At 37.0% G+C, this 22502-nt stretch overlaps 3 protein-coding genes and 1 pseudogene across 4 annotated transcripts; all 4 read left to right on the forward strand.

Annotated features, from left to right (window-relative positions):
* Positions 1-489: 489 nt before the first annotated feature.
* Positions 490-5315, forward strand: LOC110768648 (TMV resistance protein N-like). Its single transcript, XM_021972465.2, has 5 exons — positions 490-1182; positions 1492-2593; positions 2683-3120; positions 3268-4152; positions 4465-5315. The coding sequence occupies exons 1-5, from the start codon at positions 674-676 to the stop codon at positions 5182-5184; spliced, it is 3654 nt and encodes a 1217-aa protein (XP_021828157.2). The 5' UTR covers positions 490-673; the 3' UTR covers positions 5185-5315.
* Positions 5316-10423: 5108 nt separating this feature from the next.
* LOC110768066 (ENHANCED DISEASE RESISTANCE-like protein (DUF1336)) lies at positions 10424-13408 on the forward strand. 2 transcript variants are annotated; one of them, XM_021971750.2, is made up of 3 exons: positions 10424-10582; positions 11430-12398; positions 12959-13408. In XM_021971750.2, coding segments are annotated over exons 2-3 (948 nt in total). In that variant the 5' UTR covers positions 10424-10582; positions 11430-11451; the 3' UTR covers positions 12960-13408. The 2 variants fall into 2 exon arrangements, with proteins under 2 accessions (XP_021827442.2, XP_021827441.2); XM_021971749.2 differs by lacking the exon at positions 12959-13408 and having other exon boundaries at positions 11430-12402.
* A 784-nt stretch (positions 13409-14192) lies between these two features.
* Positions 14193-17607, forward strand: LOC110768053 (zinc finger CCCH domain-containing protein 48-like). The gene is made up of 8 exons (XM_021971731.2): positions 14193-14415; positions 15020-15389; positions 15777-15962; positions 16046-16147; positions 16272-16418; positions 16590-16769; positions 17081-17178; positions 17260-17607. The coding sequence occupies exons 2-8, from the start codon at positions 15021-15023 to the stop codon at positions 17405-17407; spliced, it is 1230 nt and encodes a 409-aa protein (XP_021827423.2). The 5' UTR covers positions 14193-14415; position 15020; the 3' UTR covers positions 17408-17607.
* Positions 17608-18549: 942 nt separating this feature from the next.
* On the forward strand, positions 18550-20374 carry LOC110768065 (F-box/kelch-repeat protein SKIP25 pseudogene; annotated as a pseudogene).
* Positions 20375-22502: the final 2128 nt, after the last annotated feature.

Genomic DNA, 22502 nt, shown 5'->3' on the forward strand with positions numbered 1-22502 from the left:
GATTGTATTTAAAATTTGGTAATTTATATGGTATTGAATCACCGATTTCAAATTCCAAATTGTTTACTTTGCAGTGAAGACAAAAACACAAAACAAAACAAAACTAAAGCAGTAAAAATATGAAAGTAGACGTCACTCAATAGAGCAGGTAGGAGACTGAGATGGCAACCAAACAAAAACAAAATATTTGTAGAAAAAATAACAGCAAAACAGTAGCATTACAGGTAAAAATCCAATCAAAACTAACTGTATAAAAAGTCAAATCAAACGGTGAAAAAAGATTGATGAAAAATAAAAAAACCTTGTACTGCTGCTGAGAGCCTACAAGGAGAACAGGAAGCACCCTCATTATGTGGGAGAAAATAATGCAAGAAGGGAAAGTTTCATTTTACCCTTGCACCTTACATAGTTTTCTCCTGACCTTCTTCTGAACAGAGGGCATTTTGTGGATTTCGAAAAATTTTACGTGAATTCCTCTTCAAAGTTGGAATCATAGCAGTAGTGTTTGGTGGCTTGGTGGGACAATGGACTTTTTGACCACTTTGATCACTGTCCATTCATTCCCACATTCTTCTTATCTTTACTCTTTTGGGGCATCTCCATTTTGACATAGTAGCTTGCCTCTCTCACAATTTTGTAAGCTGATCATCTTCATTCCTTCATTGCTGCATCAATGGCTGCTGCATTAAACCCCATGCTGCATGATGCTTCTTCTTCGTCCTCTTACCGGTGTAGCTATCATGCATTCTTGAGTTTCAGAGGCGAAGATACACGCAAGGGCTTCACTGATCACCTTTATAGGGCTTTGGAGCTGGCAGGAATCCACACGTTTAGAGACGATGATGAAATCGAGAGAGGAACAGATATCGCAGCAGAGTTGAACAAAGCAATAAATGAGTCGAAAGTATCGATAATCGTCTTCTCCCAAAACTATGCTTCCTCAAGGTGGTGCTTGGACGAACTGGCGAAGATAATGGAACGTAGAAAACATGATGATGGCCATATTGTTATGCCGGTTTTCTATCATGTGGATCCATCCCATGTCAGGAACCAGAGAGGGAGCTTTGCAGAAGCATTTTCTAGACATGAAGAGCGCTTCAAGGAGGAGATGAACAAGGTGGAGGAATGGAGAAGAGCGCTTAAAGATGCTGCAGATCTGGCAGGGATGGCTTTAAAAGATAGGTAAAATTTATTCCCAAAAGTTTCTCACTACTGTACATGGACTTTAATTTGAAGGTATTAGTTTTTTCATTAATTTTGACATGTTTTAAAGTAATGGCTAGAGTAATTGGGGTAGTCAAGCACTTTTATGAGGAATATTTTTATTTTTTTATAAATATCCTATACTCAATTTGCATTAGGACGAGGCTTTTGTATGTTCTTTTCAGATAATGATATATTATCAAATTAATGCACTCGATCTATGAGGAAAAATTAATAAACATGATCTTATGTTGCTTTCTATACTTTGATATGATCGAAAATTCATAGGTATGAGTGGCAGTTTATCCAAGACATTGTTAAAGAGATTGGAAATAAGTTGGATCCGAAGGTATTGAATGTTGCTCCCTATGCTGTTGGAATAGACGATCGCGTGCATGGCATAAACATGTGGTTAGAAGATGGATCAAATGCTGTTGGTGTAGCTGTGATCTATGGGATGGGAGGAATTGGCAAGACCACCATTGCCAAAGCTGCTTATAACCGCAACTTTGGAAGATTTCAAGGCAGCAGCTTTCTTGCAGATATTAGAGAAGCTGCAGAACAGCCCTATGGTTTCATTCGCTTGCAAAGGAAACTTCTTTCGGATATCCAAAAGGGGAAAGCAAAGAAAATAGACAACATAGATGAAGGAATAATCAAGATCAAACATGCTGTATGTAACAAAAGACTTCTTATTGTTCTCGATGATGTGAGCGACTTGGATCAATTTAATGCAATTCTTGGAATGAGAGAATGGTTTTATCCAGGAAGTAAAATTATCATAACAACCAGACATGAACATTTGTTAAAAGCTCATGAAGGTTGCACAATGTTTGAGGTTGAAGAATTGAATGAGTATGAATCACTTGAGCTTTTCAGTTGGCATGCCTTCGGACAACCCCAGCCTATCGAAGGCTACATGGAACTTTCGAGACCTGCAGTAGAACATTGTGGAGGAATTCCATTAGCTCTTCAAGTTCTGGGATCTTCTTTATCTGGGAAAGAAGTAGACGTATGGCATAGCGCATTACAGAAGTTATGTGAAATTCCTAATGTCAAGATTCAAAAAATTCTTAGAATAAGCTATGATTCTCTGCAAGATGATAATGACCAAAATATATTCCTCCATATAGCCTATTTCTTCATTGGAAAGGAGAAGGATTTTACAATTACAATACTGGACAACCTTAATTTTTACACAAGGATTGGAATTCAAAATCTAGTTGACAGATGTCTAGTAAAAATTAACAATGAAGACAACAGGTTGAACATGCATCACTTACTTAGAGACATGGGGAGGGGAATTGTTCGCGAAGAATCACCTCAAGACCCGGGAAGACGTAGTAGAGTGTGGCATAAAGATGCCTTTAATATTCTGAGAAAAATGACTGTAAGAACAACATTTCCTTTATTTTCATGTATGATTAACAACTGTGTTGTGTGTCTTGTTACTTATTGAATGTTCTGATTTGTTAACAGGGTACAGAAATTATTAAGGGCCTCATGCTCAACCTTCCTAAGTTGATGGAAGATGAGTCTTGCAAGACATTGTTTAGTAGAAGTAACAAAAAACGATCTCATGTTGAAGATTATGATGGAAGTTTTTCAAGACGTCGTCGACTTGATTTCTTCTCTTGGAAATCCATTGCAAGTAACTTTTCCTCAACAAAATCAGCTCCTGCATCAAATGAGGTGGACTTCAAAACAGAGGCATTTGCAAGGATGAACAATCTTGAGCTTCTCCAGCTCTATAATGTAAAAATCAGTGGAGGTTTTGAAGATTTTCCAAAAAACTTGGCATGGTTGTCTTGGCGAGGATTTCCTTTGAAATCACTACCAGCCAATTTTTGTTTGGAAAATCTTGTTGTTCTTGACTTGCGGAATAGCAGCCTGCAACATGTTTGGAAGGGATACAGGGTATTGTATTAATCTCTCTCTCTCTCTCTCTCTCTCTCTCTCTCTCTCTCTCTCTCACACACACACACACACACACAAAGAAATTTATGGATCATTACATATTTTAGAAGCTTGGTATATTCATTTGCTTACTTCTCTTTCAAACAGGTTCTTCCAAGGCTGAAAACACTCAACCTCAGCCATTCACATAGCCTAACGACAACCCCTGACATGTCAGGGCTCCCGAACCTTGAGAGATTAACTCTTAAAGATTGCATAAACTTGGTTGAGGTTAATGAGTCCATTGGAGATTTAGAGAACCTTGTTCACTTGAACCTAAGAGACTGCAAAAATCTGATGAAGCTTCCAACGAGTATTAGAAGGTTGGGATCTCTTCAGGACCTCATTCTTTCGGGTTGCTCAAAACTTGAGCTTCATTCCAACACAAATGCAACAAATCAGGTAGACTCCACAGTTGGTGCTATGAAGAAATTCAATCTGTTATCAACTAAGTTATGGCAATCGATTGAGTCGTGGATATTGCCAAGAAGAAATCTTGTATCTTTCTCATTGGCAAGTTTACCACATTCATTAGAAAGGCTAAGTCTTGCTCACTGCAATGTAGCAGAGATTCCTAGTGAACTTGGTGCCCTATCGTCATTGAAGCATTTGGATCTATCTGCAACCCCAATTCTGAACCTACCAGGAAACATGAAGGGTCTTATTATGCTCCAGACTCTGTTGGTAGATGGTTGTGCAAAGCTCCAAGCGCTTCCAGAGCTCCCAGCCAGTTTAAACTCACTGGAAGCAGGTCATTGTACATCATTGAAAAAAGTAACAAATTTACCAAACATTTTCACATCAATGAGTAAGAATCTTTGGGACTGCAATGAATTAGTTGAAGTAGAAAGCTTGTTTGAAATGAAACCATTGAGAAATGTTGACATAGAAATGATAAAAAATTTGGGATTGTTCAATTTGGAATCCAACGAAACCTCTGAGGTCGAAATGATCAACTACTTGACAAATACAACCAAGAAGTGTCGCCTTCAGGTTCTCTCTCTCTCTCCTCTCTCTCTCTCTCTCATTTATAGTTGTTATGGTTATCATTTCTATGGCCCAAGGGCTAGCTGTTCGAATAATTTGGAAACTAATTAGATTGACATTCTTAGAGAATATGTTTTATGTTCGTAGGTTAGTAATGTAAAAAGATTAAAATTCAATCTGATACACGATTTTAATGATTGAACAATCTTCTCCAATATGGAAAACACAACTGCTAGCTTGTAATTGTTGTACATATATATATATATATATATATATATATATATACTTACATATGCATATGTGATCTGCATGGAACAGGGATTGAACGAATGCGGCATATTTAGCATCTTCCTTCATGGGAACAAGATTCCAGATTGGTTCAGCTACAAGAGCTTGTGTAACTCCGTGTTGTCAATTGTTGTACCTTCACATCTTAATCTCAAGATTCGAGGCTTAAACGCATGCATTTTATACGCACGACACCCCGATCACAAGGATGGTCCACATGTTTTCTGTGAACACTTTGTTAAAGTGAGCAATGAGACCAAGGGTCTTATGTGGACGTACTCCCCTGTGGCAATGGGCCTTCCCAGAGAAAACCAAGACATGTTATGGCTAAGCCACTGGGTTTTTGGGGACAATGAACTGGAAAGCGGGGAAGAAATACGCGTTTCAGTCAAGTCCGGTTTGTGGGTGAAGGAGTTCGGGATCCAACTTGTGCATGAAGAAGAAATTAAGGGTGAGGGTGCTGGATCAAAAAGTGAAGATATAATAACACTTCCTTGGAACCAGAACGTTGATGTGCCAGTCTCAGTTTCAGCATCAATGTATGAGATGTGGAGGGGCAAATACTTTCTATGCAACCATAGGTATCGAACTCATCAAGCTCAATTCAGAAGGTGCCGGGAGAACCCAGCTTATGGTGATTTTTCATACAAGCCAGGGGCCTCCTTTCATTTGAACCGTTCCTTGTTTAACCACGAGGTTGATATAGAAGAGAACAAAATGCAGTTTGTTAGAAAAGCATTGACTAATTGAACCTAGGCCTTTGGCAAATAATTAATAAGCTAGATCAGTTGAATCGATATCAGACACGACCGCAAAAACATTTGCCTCGGAAATGGATATATAAGTATGTTCTGGACAATCTTTAAATTTAGTTCAAGTTATTTGCTAGTGTTAAATCTTCCTCGGAAATGGATCCCAAATCCCGAGCCTCTACACTTCACAATATCTAAACCATCAAATAATCTAACCGTTTAAGATATGACACATGGCATGTGAGTAAACTTTTAAAATTAATTAAAAAAATTAAGGTTCAATTTAAAATTAAAAGAATATAAAATCACAAAATTCAGATTGAAAACCAACTCCCCCTCCCCACCACTACCCACTCCAACACTGCCCAAGCCACCATACAAGCTGCCATTTTTCTGGCCAAGCCTAACCCTGAGAAATCACAAATCTATTCCCCCTCGAACCATGATATAAGCAGGGTATCAATACAAATCAAAATACCGTAGGTTAACCAAGATGGTTGGTGTGAGTGGTTCGGCACTCTCATTCCTTAAGAGAGGTCAGGGGTTCGATCCCTGCTCTCGTACGGAGTCACCACTTTGGCCAATACTTTACCCCTTACGGGCCGACCCGGTGTGAGTGGGGATTAGTCTGGGTTGTGGTTAAGGCTTAAAGGTGCCACCCATAGTTGGGGCCCATCCAGGACCACCTCATGGTTCAAACCAAAAAAAAAAAAATTACCGTAGGTTATGTTTTTATTGGTCAATTGAGTACACTGAAAATGGTGATGAGTGGAGAGATTGATTATTGAAATAATATACCAATCCATTTTGATATTTCATATAATACTTTAGGTTATAAGTGGATCGATTAGTTTTAATTTGTATGTGTTCTTACTAGCCCCCTTTCCCCACCCTCCCCTACCTCACCCCAGATTTCCCTTAAAATCCCCAATTCCTCCCAGCCCCTTCCCCTCAGCCCCCACAAAAAACTTTTGTGGAGAAGGGTGTGGTTTTTTAGTTTATGTTTTATATATATATAAAGCAAAAGGCAGAGAATGGTGAAAAATTCAAAATACCAGAAAATGCCCTTGATTAATGCAAACATTAAGAATTGAAATTATTAATTAAATGAGGATAATATGGTAAATTCACACTTTTTCATATTTAAAAAAAATTAAAATTAAAAGAAAAATCGGATAATGGATCTTATTTTTATGGAAAAAAACTACCCATTATCTTTTTTAATTCTAAAATAAAATTTAAATTTTTTTTAAAAAAGCCTCTCACAGATGCGGAAGCGCATGCGGAGAGGCTAGTATATATAAAGTAAAAGGCAGAGAATGGTGAAACATTCAAAGTACCAGAAAATGCCCTTGATTAATGCAAACATTAATAATTGAAATTATTAATTAAATGAGGATAATTTGGTAAATTCACACTTTTTCATATTTAAAAAAAATTAAAATTAAAAGAAAAATTGGATAATGGATCTTATTTTTATGGAAAACCACTACCCATTATCTTTTTTAATTCTAAAATAAAATTTAAATTTTTTAGAAAAAAGCCTCTCAGAGGTGCGGAAGCACATGTGGAGAGGCTAGTATATATAAAATAAAAGACAGAGAATGGTGAAACATTCAAAATACCAGAAAATGCCCTTGGTTAATGCAAACATTAAAAATTGAAATGATTAATTAAATGAGGATAATATGGTAAATTCACACTTTTTCATAAAAAAAAAATTAAAAGAAAAATAATGTATCCTATTTTTATGGAACACAACTACCCATTATCTTTTTTAATTTAAAAAAAAAGTTAAATATTTTAAATTTTAAAAAAAGCCTCTCGCAGGTGTGGAAGCGCGTGCAGAGAGATTATTATATATAAAGCAAAAGGCAGAGAATGGTGAAACATTCAAAATACCATAAAATTCCCTTGGTTAATGCAAACATTAAGAATTGAAATTATTAATTAAATGAGGATAATATGGTAAATTCACACTTTTTCATATTTAAAAAAATTAAAATTAAAAGAAAAATAAGATAATGGATCCTATTTTTATGGAATACAACTACCCATTATTTTTTTTAATTCTAAAATAAATTATTTTTTTTTTTAATAAAAAACCTCTCGCAGGCTCTGAAGCGAGTGTGAAGAGGCTAGTTTTTATTTCAACAATAAAATATTTGTTAATTTTAAACAATTTTTCTAATAAAAAAAATTTAAACACTTACATTGTGATGTGTCATGTCTTAAACAGTTAGATTATTTAAATGGTCTAGATATTGTGAAATGCAGGTAAATGCACGAGAGCTAAATGTAGAGACTCAGAATCCATGCCTAAACTAGCTTAACTGATTCAACCAAAAAAAAAAAAGCTTAACATGTCAAGGAAAGTGTGGGTACAGTACAACACAGACAAATGGAAGTTTATGTCAATTTCAACACGCAATTGTTTTGGGTAGCTTTTTATTTGTTATATTATATTATATGTTTAGTAACTAAAAATAAATACATTATTGGCTTATTATCACAAAACATCCCTGACATTTGCAAAATTATCACATTGCATCCCTAACGTTTTTTTGTATCATTAATGGTCCCTAACGTTAATACAGGTACTCTTAAATAGTCCCTCTGTCAACAACACCGTTAAATCCAAGGGTATAATCGTCAAATCAATCCAAAACTATAATTTTTTTTCCTTCTCTTCTCTTTCTTTTCTTTTCTTCTTCTTTCTTCTTTCTTCTTTCTCTCCGCCTGGCCCCGCTCACTCTTCTTCTTTCTTTCTTTTATAGAAAGAGGCTTATTGTGAATTTGTGATGCAGAAGACCACAACTGGCTCTGTTCTTGTTATTGCTTTCACTTTTAGTCAAAAGATCCATTTTCACCAACCAAAACCCAAAAAATAAAAACCCTTTTGTGTGAATCTGTTGGCTTTTTCTTTTTTGTTGGGGGTGTTGTCGATAAACCCAAAGCAGGCAGGCATTATGAACGAGGCCAAATAACTCACGCAGATTTCAGAACCTTTGTCTTGGGTTTCTCAGTCATTTTCAGCTTCAACCATTTGGCATATAAACCCCATTGAAGGGCAGGAGCTCTCAACAGCACCTCAAATTGTGACATTTTTAGTTATTGTAAAATCCAAATCACATCTCTGGATCTCTCTCCCTCTCTCTCTCTCTCTCTCTCTCTCTCTCTCTCTCTCCTCTAGCCACCCAAACCAAACCACCACCCCGACCACTCTAGCCACCCAAACCACCACCCCGACCACCAAAGCCACCACCGTGGGATCTTATATCCCTGCCCCTCTCTCTACTCTGTCTGCAACTCTCTCCCTGCCCCCTCCCACACAGGGGCGGCCCTGGGGTGGCGCAAGTGGCGCCACCGCACAGGGCCCCCGATTCTTGAGGGCCCCGAAAAAAAAATTCTTTATATTATATATATATTAATATTATAGGAACTATATATATAGTATAGCGTGCCAAATGGTTGCACAAGGGCGTGTCTGGTGGAGTTGGCAACAGCGCATGTCCAATTAAGGAAGTGCCAGAGTTCGAATCTTGCTGAAGTCAGTTTGTTTGCTTGTTTTTATATTATTTTTGCATTATAACTAAAAACTTTACATAATTATTATATTTTAAAAAAAACAGAAAGCCTTTAAATAAAAGGAAACATCGAAGCTAACCACATGAGGTCTGAAAAAAAAAAAAAAAAAAAAGGTAACCACAAGAGGGTATATATATCCCCCAAACACTTTCTACTCCTTACCTATCCTTCTTTTGATAAAAATTAAAATTTAAAAAAAAAAAGTTTTCTCCTCCAAAAAAAGTACTTTCTTCATTTAAAACAAAACAAAAAAACCTTTATGATTTCTTCTTTCTCTTATACTCTGCTTTTCTAGTAAGTAATCATCATCATTCATCAATCTCTCTTTGGTTCTTTTTTCAATCCCTTGACAATTTTTGTTATTCTTTCAATCAATCTCTCTTTAATCTATGATTGCCAATTTTTTTTCCTACTAAAACATAGATTGCTTATTAAAGGCAGTAAGATACCTTATAGGGGCACAAGGATCTTATAGTACCAAACATTTAATTTTATCAAATGGAAACATTTAAAATTTTATGAATTTGATTTTTTATTGTCATTACATATTTATTGATGGTGACTTTTAGTTATAAAAAAATTGTTTATAACATTAAGTTACGGTAAATTTTTATTTATAGTATTTTCGTATTAAATTATGTGATGCCCCAATTAAAGTTTCGCACAGGGCCCTCAAAATCTCAGGGACGGCCCTGCTCCCACAGCCCACCAACCCATCTACTCTAGCCACCCAAACCACCACCTCGACCTCCATAACCACCACCGTGGGATCTTATACCCCTGCCCCTCTATGTACTTTCTCTGCAACTCTCTCCCTGCCCCATTCCACAGCCCACCAACCCAACATTCTAGCCACCCAAATCACCACCCCGAGAGAAGGAAAGAGGAAGAAAAAAGAGGAAAAAAAAAAAAAAAAGAGAAAGAAGGAAAGAAGAAAAATGAGGAACAAAGAAGGAAAGAAGAAAAAAAAAAAGGGAGAGAAAGAAGAAACAGCGAAGGAAAAGAAGAAGAAAAGAGGAGGAAAGAGAGGAGAAAAAAAAAAAGAGAAACAGAGAGAGAGAGAGAAGGGAAGGAAAAAAAAATTATAATTTTGGATTGATTTGACGATTATACCCTTAGATTTAACGGTTTTTTTGACAGAGGGACTATTTAAGAGTACATGTATTAACGTTAGGGACCATTAATGATACAAAAAAACGTTAGGGATGCAGTGTGATAATTTCGCAAACGTCAGGGACGTTTTGTGATAATAAGCCTACATTATTTATTGCCCCGGGTTCGGAAATGGGGATAACAATACCATCCCCTGCCCATCTCCGATAAGGTATTTTGCAAAATCGAAGATCCCCATACCCATTCCCGTTCTCCCTCGAAATCTCTCCCCGTTAGAGCCGAGGACCTGATGGGCTACTTTAACTTTGGGGAGTAAAGTGAGATTTGAATGAAGTTTCAGGGGTGCTCCAGTAAATAAGTCTATAATAAAAAAATAAACTTATATTAAGGCTTGTAGCTCAAATAGTTAAAAGCTTTTATTCTTATATTCGAGGTCTTAGGTTCGATTTCCCACGTCCTTGCTTGTAAAAATTTATAATTTATATATATATATATATATATATATATATATATAAAATAAAAATAAAAAACTGAAATGAGAAGCCCAAAATAACATACCCAGCCCACCCGACGCATCACCCTGCACGCATAACCGCCCCTTCAAGCACCCGTGAAAGAAAAGAGAAGAACGAGCTCGCTGCTGCACTCAACCTTCAAGGCTTAATTCAAGCGATTCAAGCTCCTATATTCGTGAGGTAATCTTCTTTTCATTTCTCAATTTTTTTATGTTAAAAGTAGGGGATTATTTTTTGGGTTTATGAAGTATCAATTAGGGATTTGCAATTGAGACTTATGAATTATCAAATAGGATTTGCAATTGATTTTGGTGTTCTTGCTTATATGAATCATCAAATTGGGATTTTGATGAATTGATTAGTTGCTGACATGCTGTTTTGGTGGTTCAAGATGTGATAAAGGCCTAGTTTCTGATTTAAAATTAATGACATTTTCTGGATTTTGAAGTCAGGTTAGTTTTTGTGAAGGTTCGAATTTTTTTGGTTCATGTCTCATAATTGTAGCTGGTAATTGGGCTTTTGTGTGGGTTTTAATTCTTACTTTTGTTAAACGTTGAAGAATAGGGGAGGAGAGCTGAGTATAAACAATTTTTCTTTCGTTTTTGAAAGAAGCGTGCCAGGAAAGAGGGTACAAAGAAAACTAATTTTCACGGAGAAAAATGTAGTGGTGGGTGGAAATGTTATATGTTGCTATAATAAATGTCTCACGAAGTCCTTTTGGATGGATTTGTACGCTTGCTTTTCATCAAAGAAAAGGTTCTTGTCTCCTTATGGCTTCAGGAGTTAATTTAATTGTAATAAACTAGTTAATTTTCACTTTACTCTGATTTTTGGGGTATTTATCTTGATTATGGTCTATTATATAAAGTCTTTGTACAATTTATGCACAAGGCGCCCTGTTGCAATTTCCAAGATATGGCCATTTGTAATTATTGTGTATCTACAACAAAAAGTTAACCTAATTCGGGAAGGTAGTTATAGTCCTTTCATATTCCCATGTTTCTTATTTTGTTTTGTTATTTGATAGATTGCTGCTGAAGGCATATCTTATGGCCAGCACTGGTGGAAAAAAGGAGCTTGAATGGATAGAGAGAGTGAGATCAGAGGGAGCTGTTCCACTTCTTGATGCAGAAAATTGCCGAAATGGTTGGTCTTCTCCACCTGGGGACAAGTTTATGGTTAGAGGTCCTGAGTACTTGACAAACAGGGTTAAAGTTCCTGCTGGTGAATACCTTCTAAAGCCTCTTGGTTTTGATTGGATAAGAGGTTCTACAAAAATTGGGGAGGTCTTAAAACATCCCAACAGTCGTGTGAGAAAGGCTATTGAGGACGAGTGTCGGACAGGTGATAAGCCTTTTGTTTGGGCTTTCAATCTACAAGTTCCTAGTAAGGATAATTATAGTGCTGTAGCATATTTTACAACCAAGGAGCCTATTCCTGAGGGGTCTTTGATGGACCGGTTCTTAAAAGGTGATGATGGGTTTAGGAATTCAAGGCTTAAATTGATTGCCAACATTGTGAAGGGTCCTTGGATTGTGAGGAAAGCAGTTGGGGAGCAGGCCATATGCATAATTGGGCGTGCCCTTTCTTGTAAATATTGTGTATCAGACAATTTCTTAGAAGTAGATGTGGATATTGGATCTTCCATGGTTGCAAGTGCAATAGTTCATCTGGCATTTGGTTATATAACAACGCTGACTGTTGACCTTGCCTTTCTCATTGAGGGCCAAACTGAATCAGAGCTTCCAGAACAAGTCTTAGGTGCTGTAAGATTCTCTGAATTAGACCCTGCTGTGGCTAGGGCAATTGAACCATCGTCTAGTAGGAGTGCTGGCAGTTTGCAATCTAATCTGCCTACGCGATTATGGAAGTCCATAGGGCAGGGGTTTTCCCACATGCTTCATCCAGGTACCCAAGAAAATGGCTCTAGCTTGGGCTCAGCACATGGTAATGGGATTTGGGATCATGAAGGAAATTCAGAAGAACCTAAGAAATGGTAAGTTCTTCTGTCTAAAGGTCCCATTGAGATTTCTTTTTTCCTTTTTCATTGTGAACAGTTGATCTTTGGAAGAAAGGAAGTGGGAATGCTTCCTTATGAAATAATGAACTTGAACTTGTGTTGGATTCAGATATCAAAAACTAAATATTGTATTGTACAAAACAAAAATACTAATGACGTCATTTTATATGCTTCCATGCATTATATTTTTTTAACTCAGATGTATGCTTTTGAATAGATATTCATTTTGTAATTTAGAGAAAAACATGGACATTGGTCCTCTGGATCTATCAGGCTCTCTTGCAAAATGGCAAACTGGGCCTGTCTGTTTTTTGTATGTTGAGTAGTTGATGACAGGACGTGAAGAAACTTTCCTTTATTTTATTGTATTCAATTTTTCATGTCCATTATGGTTAATCTTACACATCCTTCTGCCGATCAAAAAATTATTAGCACTCTTGATTGCTTTTATTTTTATGTACGTTCTTTTTTTTCACATGAGTATACGTATCTGCGTCATTGACCTATAACATTATATGAATACGTTATATCTGCAGATAATCAAATGAAGTGTGATGACCATGAAACAAAGTGATTCAGAATTTTTTGAAGTGACAAGAATCCAACTTTCTCCGTATTGATTGCTTCACTGGTGTCATCTGCTTGTCTCTGGGCTGTTGGGTATACCAATGATGCCAAGAGCTAGCTTTGCTACCCTGGTATACTCTATGCCCTTGGGTGGGCACTGATGTCCAATTGGCAAGACATTCAGATTATCGGCCTCTTAATTTATATAGGTAAAACTCTTTTTTCTTTTATTTTTTATTTAAACGAGTATATATTAAATAGTGGCCCTGTGTGTAGAAAACTATAGTAAAATTTGTTAGATTCCACTTCATTGAATTTTCTGTAACGATTGAATGAAAGCAATTGGAGATTATGGACCGTTTCTTCTTTTATTTTCTTATTCAGAGTTATCACAAGATGATGTGCCTTTATTTTTCCAATTATTTTGGCTGGAATACAATTTTTGTAAAAATTTCATTTATTCTCAGCTCCTGTACCGTAGCGGCATCTTACTATTTGCAGCACTTTTTTTCCTGACTCAAATGGTTCTAAGAGATTGAAGATTTTCTAGTTTTAGTTGTGAGCAAAATGGATTCTATACGACAGCAAATGGAGTTCATCTAACAAATTTAGTCTAAATAGTGGTAGGAAAATTAGTTAAGATTAGGTTAAATCAATGTTCAAAATTCGAAATATAATGCATGCACATGAGGTTCCGTGTTGGATTCTCTCATTTTTCAATATCGCTTGTATTAGAAAAAAATAAATGAATAAGAAAAATAACGAGTAACTCATGCAAACTGCAAATTGCATTTTTTTCACTGGCAATCAAACAACGTACCACCTTCTGCGCTGGATGGATATGTATGGTAAGGAACGTTTTCATGATTTTTGATTTAAAAAGTTCGTTTATTTCTCTACCTTTGTTGAAGCAAGCGCAAATGGCTTCAGTCAAGATTTCCTATCAACTTACTGAAATCTTAGCTTTATCCAATTTCACCACATTGCTCAACTTTCCAAAAAAAAAGAAAAGGCTTTTAAAATTTTATAGAATCTATAAAACAGAATTTTCAATGGATGCAAGATATTTGCTCTTTATTTTTTTCCGACACAAATGATATTCTACTTTAATATCGGGGATTCGAACTCAGCTGTAGAATCGGCTACAGAGTTGCACTTTCACTTTTGCTCACCATATGCTATATTGGAATGTTACATTAGAGAATTCCATTAGCGAGTAAGAGGTTGCAAGGTGGTCCATTTTAAGCCAATTTCGCAAATTAAAAAGGGTAAACTACGATAGGTATATAAGCTCCACACCAGTGTAAAAAGTATTCAATCGCTCTCTCCTTCTTTCCCTCTCTGTGATCGCTCGCAATCAGCCAAGAACAAGAACTGAATCGCTTTAAAGTTCAAAGCTCTCACCCAATCAACTCTCTTCTATCAGGTTTGCTTCTTCTTCTCCGTACGCGTCTTAGGATTTCGTTTCTTTATCCACCGTCAATGGATTCCCAAGAAGCTATTTTTTCGACGTTCGCGTGTCTCACGAGGATGATGGTTTCGTCTGGTTTTGATGCTGGTGTAGGGTTTCAATCTTAGGCTTACTTATAGTTTTCTTTAGGAGACGCTGGAGGTTAAATTTGAAAAGAAATAAAATTCGTAATGTATTTAAGGGATTTAACATGGAAGGAAGGTTTCGCAAATCGAATTTGGCTCTTTCCGTGTGCTCGCCCATCTATTGGAATTTTGAAGCTTCTAGGGTTTCATATGTGTGTATATATATTTATATATATGTACGTATATATGAAGAGTGGACGAAATGTTGAATTTGAGAATCTGGGGAATCAAATTAAGGGTTCTCTCCAGAAATTAGCATTTCTAGTCATTCAATTTCTTCGTGCTGCCTTAGAAATTCGAATTTTCATGGAATTGCTGATGGGATAGAGTATGGTTGATATCAAGGGTTTTGTTGGTATATAACGTTTCTGCTTGGGTGATATCGGAAGCTGTGTCTCTGTGATTTTCATTTTCTTCTATATTTGTGTTTATAGTATGGCCACTAAGGAAGTGAGAAGGCTGAGACCAGAAAGTTCAGTTTATACTCGACCAGTAGGAGTATCTTCAAAAACTGTTTGCGCCTATTGGATTGCTGGAAGGTGCACTAAGAAGTTCTGTAGGTTCTTGCACACAAGTGCACCCTCTACACTGGCGAACACTCACATTTCAAAGCAGAAGGCTATTCAGAAGGGCAATGCATACAATGCTACTCAGAAAAGCAATGTTGTTCAGAAGTCCCCAGAAAAGGTCTGCAAGTTTTGGGTAGTAGGAAATTGTGTTGAAGGTGATCGATGCCCGTATTTGCATACATGGTTTCGTGGAGCTGGGTTCTCAATGTTGGCGAAGCTCCAAGGGCACAAGAAGGTACTTCTGATTTCAAAAATAAATGTCTTTAATTTGTTTTGTTCTCTGTTTTCTTTCCACAAGAACCTAGAAAAGTTGAAGAGGTTAAGAGGAAAAAAATCATTTTGGCTATTACTTTCTGTATTTTATCCATGTTACTTTGTAATTTGTATTATTATTAGTGATTTTGATTTTCAAAATTATAATTCACATGCTGCCAAACTCAGTTGTTTATAGAAGATAAAGCTCACATAAAGGCAGTTTTTTTTTGTTTTTTTTGTATATCGTGGTCTCCTTCAAAATTTATGTTTCTTTTTTTCACTTTTACAGAGAATAGATAATTCTATGTTGTTTTTGTTTATTTGTGAAGTTGGACTATCATTGTTATGATGAAATGTATTTTAACAGGCTGTCACTGGGATTGCACTTCCTGAAACATCTGACAAGCTTTATTCAGCCGGTACAGATGGAACAGCCAGAGTTTGGGACTGCCGGACTGGTCAATGTGGCAGTGTGATTAATCTTGGTGGTGAAGCAGGTTCTTTAGTTAGTGAGGGCCCATGGGTTTTTGTTGGTGTACCAAATGTTGTCAAGGTACTTGAGCTTGTTCATTTTTAACTTCATTGTTGTACCAAATGTTGGTTCAATATACATGCTGATTGTTCGTGATGTTGCAGGCATGGAACATTCAGACAAACGCTGAATTCAACCTGAATGGACCTGTTGGCCAAGTGCACGCCATGGTGGTTGCTAATGAAATGCTTTTTGCCGGGGCACAGGTAATGACCGTAACAGTTCTGCAAGTTCCCAATAATTGCATCGCTGGGCTTTTACGATAATCTTCATCCGTTTATTAATAGTGCCATTTAACATGAATTATTTGTTTCTTTTAATACTGTGCAGGATGGTGTTATATTGGTGTGGAAAGGTTGTTGTGAAAGTAATCCATTTCAGCTGGCTGCAACTCTGAAAGGCCACACTCAAGCTGTGGTATGTTTAACTGTTGGGCGCAGTAGGCTTTACTCAGGTTCTGTGGACCAAACAATCAGGGTAAGTTTGTGGCATCTACGAACAAGTTTTTCAACTTCTACAGTATACTGTTGGCATAGTGTTTGAAACTGAATATGATGTTTCAGAAAAAAATAAAATAGAACTTTGATTCTTAAGAACTTCTGCATTTAGTGTGTAATAGGATGATTTATTATGATCTTCCTGTTTCAGGTGTGGGACCTTGATACTTTACAGTGTATTATGACACTAAATGCGCATTCTGATGTGGTGATGTCTCTTATTTGCTGGGATCAATTCCTGCTCTCGTGCTCATTGGACTGCACAATAAAGGTGTGGGTTGCCACTGAAGGAGGCAACTTGGAAGTGACCTACACTCACAATGAAGAACATGTATGCTTTCCTTTCACAAAGCCTTTTCCACTTGTTATGTTATGTAGTTACGGTATTATGGTTGTTAGAGTATAAGGCAGTTAGTGATTCCTAGTGAACTGGGAAAACGTGTAGAACATCAATTTTGTGCCATTTAATTGCTTCTCTAAATTTTGTATTCTTATATAAGATGATGTTTCAAAATGTTTTTTCTTTATAGGGGATCTATAGAATAATTGATTTTCTGATCCGTTAATGTTCTAGATTTGAATGTATATTGTTTTCAGGGTAAAGGCTAACCTAATTTGATGGTGCTATTGTACATTCTACAGGGTGTTCTTGCTCTTAGCGGAATGCCAGATGCAGAAGCTAAGCCAATCTTGTTTTGCTCATGCAATGACACTTCTGTTCGCCTATACGAACTGCCATCGTGAGTACATGACACTCAGATTCTTCATGCTCCGATTCTTTTTACGATAAATTCCATTCTCACTTTATTGTGTGGTTATAGATTTACTGAGAGGGGCAGATTATTTGGCAAACGAGAAGTTCGGGCAATTCAGATAGGGCCCAGGGGACTATTTTTCAGTGGTGACGCAACTGGTCTCCTGTCTGTTTGGAAGTGGCTGGACCCTGGCCTCAAGGAACTGTCCTCATGACTCATTTGTTCAGTTTGTAAGAGCCATTACCATGATGGCGGGGAGGCATTGATGCTACAATTGTAACCATTTTGTATGTAAACTTTGACAATCCTTCAGTTATTCAAACTAGTTTTGTCATTGCGGTATGGATTGATTTGTTTGTACAGTATAATGTGCAGTGAGATTGTTAAATCCAAAAGATGATTAATTCTTCAGAATTCAATTTCACAGAAGTATAATTCTTTTTTTGGCCTAATCAAATCATATTTAGGGAGGGTAAAGGAGACTCAAACTTGGAACTAGTGGGTGTAGGACAATATTGATATGCCTTTGTTTAATTTCTCCTCTAGTTTTAGTCCAAAATGCTATGTACTTGACGGTTGATTAGTTAATCCAGAAGAAAAAAGGGTTAATTAATGTAATTGCGGTTTAAAAGTGAAAACGGAATTTAATTGCTGTTTAAAGGTGAAATCAATCCACATCGGACTGTTGCCCATATCCCATTATTCAACACCAATACCAATTATTGGGTATTAGTAGGATTGACTCCGACTTTTGGTGTGCTCCCAGGTCGGTCCGAATTCAAAACCTCATGAATTTCCCTCTACCCTCGGTAACTTTGGCCAAAGAAAAACACCAATTATTGAAGCCCATCCATTGATTTCAGACTTTCGGTGGAGAGTGACGCAAGCAGCTTTTAAAGGGCTCTTTGTTTGTGAACCTTTTAAAAAGTTTGGCACAACTCTGTATATTTATCATGCTCAATTTATTATTTTCGGGAGTTTCACTTTTATGCCCAATATAGGAGTTCAAGTTATAAAAAAAACTTTATATGCAATGGACTTTAGAAAAAAAAACAAAAATTCATTTACAACATAACAAAGAGGCTTCGAACTTCCTATAAATTACAAAATTGCTATTGATTTCTTAAAACATGTCCAACCCTAAAACCTTATAAATAAAAAAAACTCAAAAAACTCAATAGGGCAGCGAAGTAATTTAGTAATCAAAATTAAATTTAACAGGGCCATCTATCATTTTTTGGGATTTATTTATAAAAATTAAATGATATATGATTTATTTATATCACTAGTGGTAATAATGGGTATATAACCAAATACGTAATTGTTATTTTTGGTTTTCAGCTAAAATCCATTCAAACCTTTTTGCTCTTCTCCATAAATTACTTAAACCCTGTGTGAGTTTTGGGTGGCGCAACAAAGTCTATGAAGGCTCAGAAAAATATGGTGCGGTCATTCTCTCGCAAAAGTTGGAACTTGGCCCTTCTGTCGAGAGTTGCAGTAGCAGCTTACCTCGAAGTCAGGAGACTTAGGGCTTCCTGATTTTGTCTCTATTATAAAAATTCTTTCGAGAATCTTCGATGGAAAAAGGCCTTTCGTGCATCAAGCTATAAACGCTTCCAAACAGTCCCCTACTTGATCATACATCTCAATTTTCCTTGTCTTTATTTTGTGTCACTTTTTTCTTCTTCTTATCCAACGAATTTAAATACAGTATACAGGTGCACTGATTGCTAATGTCATCTTTGGCTACTGGGGCACCCGAACGGCCCCAAAAATCCAATATCAATTTGCACATATTTTCCAAAGACCCCCCCAAACAATAATGCTTGAATGAATCTCTATGGATCAAGAAGCCATGCCAAAACCAAAACACTGTCGAACTCAAGCCTCTTCCGATGAGACTTTGCTGTTGCCAGGCTTACCAAACCACCTTGCACAGCTCTGCCTTGCAAAAATCAACCCTTCCGTTCTCTTCTCTGTTTGCCGCTCATGGCGGCGCCTTATCTACTCTCCTTCCTTCCCTCCTTTTTTCTCTCTCTACGCCATTCTCTCTCCACCACCACCTCATCACCACCACCACAACCCCAATTCCCCCGTTCAGTTCTCCTCACTAGACCCCATATCAAACACATGGACATCTCTCCCTCCTCCTCCGTCCTCCCCTCCTCTCCAACTCCTCCACTGCCACCCGTCCTTCCTCTCCCGAAAACTACCGATCCAATGGTTGTCCGTCTCCGGCCGCCTTGTCCTCGTTGCTGCCACTACCCACCAGTTCACACCAGCGATGCCTCGTCCTCTTGTGTTCCAACCACTGTCCAACCAGTGGTCCTTCGGCCCCCCGCTGCCCGAGCCGCGCCGCTGGTGTGGAGTCGGGACTGTGGGTGGAAAAGTGTACGTGGCTAGTGGGATTGGAACAACTTATAGAGGAGATGTTGCGAGGTCGATGGAAGAGTGGGACACGAAGAGAAAGGAGGCTTCTTCGTCATGGGTTAAGAAGGCATGCCTTAAAGATGGAAGGTTTAGCAGGGAGGATGTGGAGGCTATTGGGTACAGAGGGAAGCTATGGATGGTGAATTCAAAGGGCAATGCAGTCAAAGAAGGGGTTGTCTATGATGTGCAGAAGGACACGTGGCAAGACATGCCTCAAGGCATGCTTGGTGGATGGAATGGGCCAGCTGCTGCAACCATCAATGATGATGGTCATGATGATGATGTGATGTATGTGGTGGATGAGAGAAAAGGAGTATTGAACAAGTATGTTGATGAAAATGACTGCTGGGAAATGGTGATGGAGTCGGTTGTGTTAAGAGAGGCTGAGCAAGTTTGTGCCGGGAGGGGTAGAGTTTGTGTGGTTTGTGCTAACGGAAGAAAGATTGTGGTGGTAGATGTTGTGGCGACACCACCGCGAATTTGGGTGGTGGAGCCGCCGCCGATGTTGGAAGTTGTGGCGGTACACATTTTGCCTAGGATGTGTAGGCCGGATTAATATTTTAATTGCGCTTCATGATTCATATTAAGAATAGTTTAATATAGCTTAGTTATTAGTAGTATTTATTTGTATACCATGAATATGACGATATATCAATCCTCATAGATCACAATGTGTGTGAGTTTTTTTTTGGACTAGATAAATATGAAATGGAATTTTTTTGTTATAATTCCTATCAAATGCAATAAAGAAAAGAACAATGAAAAGTACTTAAGGATTATAATTTCTTTAAGGATTATGTTCTTTAGCTAGTTAACTATTTTACAAAGAAAAAAAAAAAGAATTTTCTTAATTTAATGTGATATGGATAATATAAAGTTTTGTTTTTGGTAAAAAAAAGTTCTAAAGTTTGATTCCTTCTAGTGTAACGAAGGGCAAAAAAAAAAAAAAATTGGTCCAGGGTTCCTTAATTAGGTAATAGAGTACTTTTTGGTTCAAACACGTTTAGGGGGAGGAGAAGCTACTCCATCTCAGGTCCAGAGCATATCAACGCCTATTTGAGGACTTACAAAGGAAATCTTAGCCCTTTTTTTTTTTTTTTTTTTTTACAGATAAATAATAGAGTATTTTAGAAAAACAATACCACAGGCAAGTATTGAATAAATGTTCTATTTCCTATATTAATTTTCTCAACTTCAAATTTCTATTTCTTAAGAAAAAAGCAGTTACCCTATTCGAATAATACATTTGGAGAAGAAACCAATCAACAATTCAGAAACCAACATGAAAACAAAATCAAGAACACAAGAGATAAGGTCACAATCGGACCAAACTATACAGAGATAAGATAAGATCACATCACATCCATTGAAAGCAAGTGAGAGATGCAAAGGCCAAAACATGAAAAAGTATCTCTTTGTTTTTCCTTGAAATAAACTTGACCAAGCTTGTAAAGTAAGAAATTCCAAATTACAAGTCTCAAGTTCCAACCACTAAAGGCAACAACATCTACCTTTACAAATTTATTATTGCCAACCATTAGCTATAAAGTTTTGTCCTGTGAACCCTATTGACCCGAAAAAAGTTATTTGAAGCCTTGTCAGAAAACTTTTGTCTTTGTTCATGGCATTGGCAACTAGCTTTTTTGAAGATCATAAAATAAACAGCAAGCAAGTGATTTATATTCTGAACGGCTCTTTATGCAGGAGGAGGAGGACCACCTTTAGAAGAGCTTCAAAGTTGAAAGCTACCACATATATAATTATATATTATATATGGTACATTAAATTTTGGTCACTTTTTATTATTATTCTAAAAAGTGCTTCGCTTTTGGAACATCTTCATGACGATAACAAGGGCTTTAAAGTGGAAAGATTAGCCGTTCAACTCTCACGATAAAAATTTGGGTCATATTCGAATTAATTCGCCAACTTGATAAAATATCTATATAATTTATTTATTAAACAAGTTGTGTCAACCAGCTAAAATAAATGAAAATGGTGACTTCGAAGCATACAAAAGGGGAATCAAACCATTGCCACTTCCTCCTCTTCTACAGCCGTCTTACCCACCATGCTGCTGAGAACTTGTGATTATTGTGGGAACAAATATTTTGATGACCAATGAACGGGTGACACGTGGAAAAGAAAAATTCCTTAGGTCATATAATCATCCTAATTAAACCTTATTTAATTAGGGAGATAATATTTGATTTAAGATGAGAATCTCTCCCTAAATCAAGGAAGAGATTTCCATCAAATCCCTTTGATTAATTCCAATCTCCTATTTTTGGGTAAGAATAATCCTAATTAAATTGAGATTATTCTTCAAATCTTAGGAGGCAAGAGCTCTATAAATACACGGCTACACAACACACATGAGGTAATTCTAAACTTATACTCAAAACCCTAGCCGAATTCCCCCTCTCTCTCACGCCACTCTCTCCTCTCTCCCTCACGGTTCCGGCCACCCAGTTCTTTCGTACCGTAGAGAAAACTCTGACCTTCTATGTTATTTTTGTATATTTCTAAAAATCATCAACATGGCAATATGCAACCACAATATGTGATGACATTTTTGTCTTTTCAAAATATTTGCAATCAATTATGTATGTAACCACTCAATCTATCTCTTAAACACTTTAGATTTATAGGACTTGATTATGACTAAGAAAAACTGCAGAAATAAAATTATCTTTGACTCAATAAGAACTAAAGTTAGATCAAATCAGATCAAATTTGCTTAACTTGACAACGTAATAGGAGGAAGAAGCCCAAAGAAAAAAAAAAACCCTAGCCGCTCTCTCCCTCTGTGAGTTTCAAAGGAAAAACTTCATAGAGGGAGAGGAGGAAGAAGCGTCATTGCCCCTCCTCCCTCTTCT

The sequence above is a fragment of the Prunus avium genome, chromosome 2, assembly GCF_965620075.1.
Source record: "Prunus avium chromosome 2, drPruAviu1.hap1.1, whole genome shotgun sequence".
In the NCBI taxonomy this organism is placed as follows: Eukaryota; Viridiplantae; Streptophyta; class Magnoliopsida; order Rosales; family Rosaceae; genus Prunus; species Prunus avium.

What these genes read in the sequence shown, in the direction of transcription:
- LOC110768648 (XM_021972465.2), top strand. Translation starts at nt 674, where the DNA reads ATGGCTGCTGCATTAAACCCCATGCTGCATGATGCTTCTTCTTCGTCC. An exon ending in GGGATGGCTTTAAAAGATAG is followed by an intron (nt 1,183 to 1,491) that starts GTAAAATTTATT and finishes GAAAATTCATAG; the next exon opens with GTATGAGTGGCAGTTTATCC. An exon ending in CCAAGAAGTGTCGCCTTCAG is followed by an intron (nt 4,153 to 4,464) that starts GTTCTCTCTCTC and finishes TGCATGGAACAG; the next exon opens with GGATTGAACGAATGCGGCAT.
- LOC110768053 (XM_021971731.2), top strand. Translation starts at nt 15,021, where the DNA reads ATGGCCACTAAGGAAGTGAGAAGGCTGAGACCAGAAAGTTCAGTTTAT. An exon ending in AGCTCCAAGGGCACAAGAAG is followed by an intron (nt 15,390 to 15,776) that starts GTACTTCTGATT and finishes GTATTTTAACAG; the next exon opens with GCTGTCACTGGGATTGCACT. An exon ending in CTGTGGACCAAACAATCAGG is followed by an intron (nt 16,419 to 16,589) that starts GTAAGTTTGTGG and finishes TTCCTGTTTCAG; the next exon opens with GTGTGGGACCTTGATACTTT.
- LOC110768066 (XM_021971749.2), top strand. Translation starts at nt 11,452, where the DNA reads ATGGCCAGCACTGGTGGAAAAAAGGAGCTTGAATGGATAGAGAGAGTG.